Consider the following 6,000-nt stretch of genomic DNA (forward strand, 5'->3'; position numbering starts at 1 on the left):
CGAGACACCGCTGGGGCTATGCAGAGAAGAGCACCGTTTATTTTTCCCAACAGGGAGCGCCTTGGGGGGGAGGGGCTGGCTTCTACAGTCGCAGGGGAGTGAGGAATCTGGCCCTTGGCCTGAGGGGAAGAGATTCTCCAGTGGAACTGCATGCCTTGTGGGGGGTTAGGGGTTTGCATGTGGTGCCCCAACCGAGAAGGCGGGGGTAGCAAGCCAACGGTGCTGCTTGGGAGGAAAGCAGCCCCAGAAGTCCTCAGTGGATCTTCTTGTGCTTCCTCCTCTGTTTTGTTTGCAGTCTCTGCCCGCTAGGGAATGAGCCTTTCCAGGCTCCCTGTTCGGTATCCAAATGTCCAGAACAGCCTGGGGGTTCTTTCACGCTGAGCTCCTGGAGGCCTGGCCCTCCTCCGGCAGAGATGGCAGCTGGGGCACTGGCAAGGAGCTGCTGGAGTCAGCTGGGGGTGCTCTGTGCCAGTGCCTCAGCGTGTGGGCACAGGGAGAAGGAAGGCAGCCTTGCCATGGGCCCACCAAGTAGGACGGACCTGCGGTGCGGGGGAGTGCTCACATGCTTTCCACTTCTGGCAGTGCCATACAGCGGCTTGGCTTACGATTTTTCAGGAAAGGGTTTTGCGTTACAGCTTGAGGTGAGCCTTTCGCAGAGTCTTGCTGTGCTCCAAGTCTGGATCCTTATTCTAGAAATGGGGGGGGGGGAGGCAGTGGTATAAAAATAATAACTGGGAGCAAATCTGTATCTGATGTGGGACAAGAGGTCTGTTGAGCTGGGCCAGAAAGCTTCCTTGGGTCTGCGCAAGCGTGGAGTGGTGCCAGCACCAGCACACTGTGCGCGTGGGGGGGCGGGGCGGTGTTTCTGCTCCACGTCCAGATGGAGAGGGCCTCAGTCTGGCCATCTTGCAGCCTGGGCTGCAGCCAGCCTTGTGTTAATGAGTGTGAGGTGAGGAGAGCCTGAGGGTTCCCCACAGCCTCAAGAGCGTTTGCAGAAATTCTTCCTCTGCCCGGGGTGTACAGGGGCCCTTGCTGTTGGGGGGAGATGGCCTGGACCGGCTCTGGCCTGCCTCCTGGGTTTCCTGCATGTCCGGATGTCCATGGGGAGGCCAAGCGTGTGTGGGGCCTGAGCAGTCACCTTTGACAGGGCTGTCAGCCTGGCCCCTTCCTGCTTCTCTCCCCCACTCCCCTTTCAGAAAACCATGCAGAATCTTTGCACATGCTCTGGACACTGCGCTGGCAGCAGGTTGGATTCAGGTCCCCGCTTGGGGGTGGGGGAAGGGGGTTGACTACCTTTGCAGTGCCCTAGCTTAGTTGGTGCGGGGGGGGGGAGGCTCTGTGGTTGCCCAAGGCATGATCGTTGTTGGGTGACTCGTTCACACCCACGCAAACGAGCTCTGTGTCTCTTCCGAAGACCAGCAGCGACCGTCGTCTTCCATGCCCGTCTCTTCCCCCAACGGGTCCCACGTCATGGAATCCTAAGGACCCCCCCGGGGCTCCCCCCTCTCTCACACACACATCCCCCCACGCCCCATATGTGCCTGGGGGGGTCCTCCTCCCTCCCCCCCCCCTCTCAGACACAGGGATGGAGCGCGAAAGTCGCTCGTGACGCCGCCTCGCCGCCGGAGGGCTGTTCAGCCGCTTCCGCACACAGAAGGGGCCGCCGGGCGGGGCGGCTGTCTGGGTTCTTGGGGGGGGGCAGCCGCCCCCCGCCCTGTGGGTCTCACACACACACACACACACACCCGCCGCCGTGTCACCGCCCGCCCGCGACCACAAAAGCAGGCGCCGGCTTGAGCGCGCTTCGCACGTGCCCAGAGGCCCTCCGCGTATGGGGCGGCGCCTCCTGCTGGCTGCCTCTGCGCACGCGCCGCCGGAAGAGGGCCCGGGTGACGCCGGGAGGAGGCGGGGCGGAAGTGCCCGGGGAGGGAGGGGGAGAGAGAGAGGGGCGCCCGGATACGCTCGCGGGGGGCGGGGGGGGCGTTTGCGGGCGGCCATGCTGGTGCCCCCCGGGTCCGTGGTCGTGGCGCACTGGCACAAGAGCCCGGAGGCCCAGCGGTACTTGGGCGCGGCCCTGCGGCGGGACGGGCGCCGGCCCTGGGGTGAGAGCCGGGGGGGGCGTTGGAGGGCAGGAGCCCCGGCCCCCCTCCTCCTGCTGCTGGGGCGGGGCGGGGGGGTCGGCGAAGGGTGCCTGCGCTGCCCTGGCGGTTTCGGGAGGTGCGTGGGCAGAGGCGCGCCCCCTTGGCCCGGGAGCCCCTGGGTTTGGAGGAGGGAGGGGGCGGGCGGGCGGGCCTGGGAAGGAAGCCGGTCTGGGGCCGCCCGAGCCCCCGAGCCTCACCGGGCAGGGCAAGGCCGGGCCGGGCTCCGCAGGCGGCGGCTTGCTGCGTCGCGAGGGCGGAGGCGCGCGCGGCGGGCCGGGTTCGCTGCGCTGGGAGGCGCCGCCCAGGTGTGCCGGTGGGCTTCCAGCTGCGGCCCGGAAGCAGCGACGCGGGTGGCTGTTCTGTTCTCCCCCCTCCCCTCCCCTCCCCCCCCCCCAGGGTTGCTGGAGAGGCCGGCGCTCGCGCCGCAAGCCGCGGCAGCCGACCCGGCGAGCTACAAGGTCTTTGTGTCGGGGAGGAGCGGCGTGGGCAAGACGGCGCTGGCGGCCTCGCTGGGGGGCCTGCCGGTGCCCTCGGCGCACCACGAGACGGCAGGTGAGCGCCGGGCAACGGCGGAGAGGCTTGCAGCGCCGGCTGCTTGGGGAGGGGTCGCGCAGCATAGAAGAAGCGGCGCGTAGGCAGGCGAGCCCCAGGAGGGTCTGAAGCGGGTCGGCCTGTGGAAGTGACCGGGCTCTTAGGAAGGACCACTGCCTGAGAAGCGAGAGGTTCTCCTGTTCAGCCAGTCACCAAAGCAGGACTCGACCACTTGGCTTACTTTGTTAAAAGCAACTCTTTGTATTGACCTACTTCCAGTAAAAATGTGTAAATGCAAATTACAAAGTCTTCACGCTCTGTTACAGTGTATGCAGTGACGATGTATTCTGTTACAATGTATGCAGTAAAAGCAAACAAGTATTACATACTATTCAGGTTTAAAATCCATTTCAAATATAATAGTGAAATAAGTCTGATTCAATTCAAAGTATCTAATTCACAATATCTAGAATAATAATTCAAAACCATACATACCAGTAGCCTTTCTTCGAGACCCTCTTAGAGAGAGATCTGAAATTCTAGTCTCACTGTGACTGTATTTATACTGTTACAAGCTCCTTGAAAAGGAAGTAGTAAAGATCCTGCATATTTGTTAACCTAGAAGGTTTTTAACCCTGCAGTAACCTTGCAGTAGGCACATGCTAAATTACATCATTTAGTGTTCTGTTTTTCCACTCATAAGACCATATTTGGACGTCCACAGCCTCAGCCATTTTCACTAAACTATAAACTATGTTTTTAAGCTTTGTAATCACTCTATATACTCAACTTTAACATCATTCTCATCTCCAGCACGACGCATATGTTACATTAATTTGTGAATCAATAGTATAATGTATACACACTTAAATCACAAAACAGTTATATTCTTATTTTGCATTACATAGCCTTGTGGTTTGTAGGGAGAAAATCTGCAATGTCCTTGGTAGGGCAATAAGACATTCAATGTCCTTGATAGGGCAATAAGACATTTAATGTCCTTCAAGAGGGCAGTAAGACAGTTCATAACTGATAAGACATGAAGTCTTTTGTGCGCCTACATTAAAAAAGGTAGTTGAGCACTTTACTTAAAGATTACCTTGAAAGGCTGCTTTGAAAAGGTAAAAGCTCTGCACTGAAAACCTTGAAAAAGGAAAAGGATTTCTTCACTGAAAGTGTAAAGAAATATTTATCCTAACAGATGGCACGAGTATTTCACACACATATTCCTTCTGTTTAAACCTTCAGTTATATAACTGTTCTGTTTTTTATGTGTAGCTTTTTAGTTTTATAATGAATAATTCTGCCAATGTACAACAGAATACTATGGTTTATGTGCTGTAACATGTCAGAAACTGTGACAGGTCTTTCCTGAATTCTGGGTCGTGACGCTGTTGTCACTGTGCCGGGTTCTTAAAATGCATAATTGGTAGGTAAAGTTCCATACTTCATTGGGCTGCGTTGTGCCGGCCATTGGATTCACAGAATTCTTCCTCAGACACTGGTGCCTGAAGGGGCATTCTGTGAAATTCAGAAACGTACATGCTCCTGTGCCAACTGAAGGCACAGCAATGCAATGCCTTTTCACATTGTGGATTGTATCTCACGTCGTTTGGAGCCAATGGAATCAGTGCTGTTCATTGGCTGTCGTCATGTTTTCAAGCACCTGTCCAAAACGCAGGGCTTTGTCATGCCGATTGGCAATCCCAGACGCCCGGGCTTGAGTGAAGTGGTTGTGTTGCAGGGATCCAGACGACGACTGTGTATTGGCCAGCCAAGCTGCGTGAGAGTGGCAGGGCCCTTTTCTTCAAGTTCACCTTCTGGGACTGTGGGGAGTCCGTGCTAAAGAAGTTTGACCACATCCTTCCGGTGAGCGAGGGCCCACCAGGCCTGCCGGGGCCAGCAAAAGGCTCTCCGCTGCACACAGAGAGATGGGGAAGGGGGCTGAGTCAGGTGCCTTCCTCATGAGGGACCCTCTTTGCCCTGCAACTCCCAGGCCTGCGTCGACAAAGTGGACGGCTTTCTCCTTCTGTTCTCCTTCACGGACCGGGCCTCTTTTGATGACTTGCCAAGCCAGATCTCTCGCGTGACGGAAGGAGCCAAGAATGCCGTCAGAATAGTAATTGGCACCAAATATCCTTTAATACTGGTGGGGGGGGGAAGCATTCTACCCATGCTCACAGGCACACTGTTTTTGCATTTCTAAAAAATGCTTCCCATTTCAGAAGTGGAAGATACTTCTGAAACACTTTGGCACAAGATGCCAGGATTGCAGTGGAGGTGGAAGCCCCTGCTTACTGGCTGAGACACGCACATCTGCCTGTAGGCGTCCATCTGGGAAAGCGCTGTTCCTGCTGGGTCTGCCTCTGAGGCCTGGGGGCAGAAACTCCATGGGCCGGGCTGGGCTGTTAGTGACTTGCCTGGCTGGGGGTGCCACGGCTGAAATAGGGAAACGCTAGGCCCTCCGCTGGAGCATCTGGTTGGTACACAGAGGGCCCCGGCTCAAGCCTGCACAGCATCTTCAGTTGAAAGGACCAAGCCACAGTGGATGAGGAAGACCTCTCTCTCCCTCTCCCTCTCCGCCTGAGACCCCAGAGAGTGTCTGCCGGTCAGAGAAGGCTTTGATGGACCCCGGGGGTGGGGTGGGGGAGTCTGACTTGGTAGAAGGCAGCCCCATGTGTTCCTATGGCTGGAAGTCCTCCTCCTTGACTCCCTTCTCCAGGTTTGACCAATTTGCACACACCGATGTCACAGAGCGTGACGTGGCTGCATTCTGCCACACTTGGGGCCTGCCGGTGTTGCGGGCAAAGAGCATCAACGCCCCGGACAGCCGTGCCAGACTGTCAGATGTGGCCCACCTCCTGAACGGGCTGGCTGAACACCTCTGGCGGCAGGACCAGCAGGCAGCGGGCCTCCTTCCCCCGAGTCCTGGCCCCAAAGACCCAGCCCCTGCTGCCCTAGCAGGCGGATCGGCCAACAGTTCCTAGAATAGCTGTCGGGAAGTTCTGACGGGCTTGCCGGACCATGGGAAGGGTTGCCATGGTGACCTTCATCGAGAGCTCACCTGGCACCGAACTGGAACAAGAGAGATGGGGAAAGCGTTGCCGGAAAAGATGGTCCCATTCTCGTGTTCTCTGTGGTGTGTCTTAGAATATGAGCGTCCCCCATGCGCTGGGACTGACTGCGTGTGGGAAATCCATCCCTTTGCTTCTCCTGAGCTGCAGGGCAAAGGTCTGTCTGGCTGGGCAGGGCAATGCCCCGGTCTGGAAGGTATTGCAGTGGAGTTTGTGCAAGAGAGGTGGCTGTGAGCAGGCCTCTGTCTTCTCCC

General features: G+C 57.4%; 1 protein-coding gene across 1 annotated transcript; it reads left to right on the forward strand.

Annotated features, from left to right (window-relative positions):
* Nucleotides 1-1,996: 1,996 nt before the first annotated feature.
* Nucleotides 1,997-5,659, forward strand: CPLANE2 (ciliogenesis and planar polarity effector complex subunit 2). The gene is given in 5 exon segments (XM_056864937.1): nt 1,997-2,102; nt 2,538-2,693; nt 4,417-4,610; nt 4,612-4,805; nt 5,395-5,659. Coding segments are annotated over 5 exon segments (915 nt in total).
* Nucleotides 5,660-6,000: the final 341 nt, after the last annotated feature.

The sequence above is a fragment of the Euleptes europaea genome, chromosome 19 (assembly GCF_029931775.1).
Source record: "Euleptes europaea isolate rEulEur1 chromosome 19, rEulEur1.hap1, whole genome shotgun sequence".
NCBI classification, from domain to species: Eukaryota; Metazoa; Chordata; class Lepidosauria; order Squamata; family Sphaerodactylidae; genus Euleptes; species Euleptes europaea.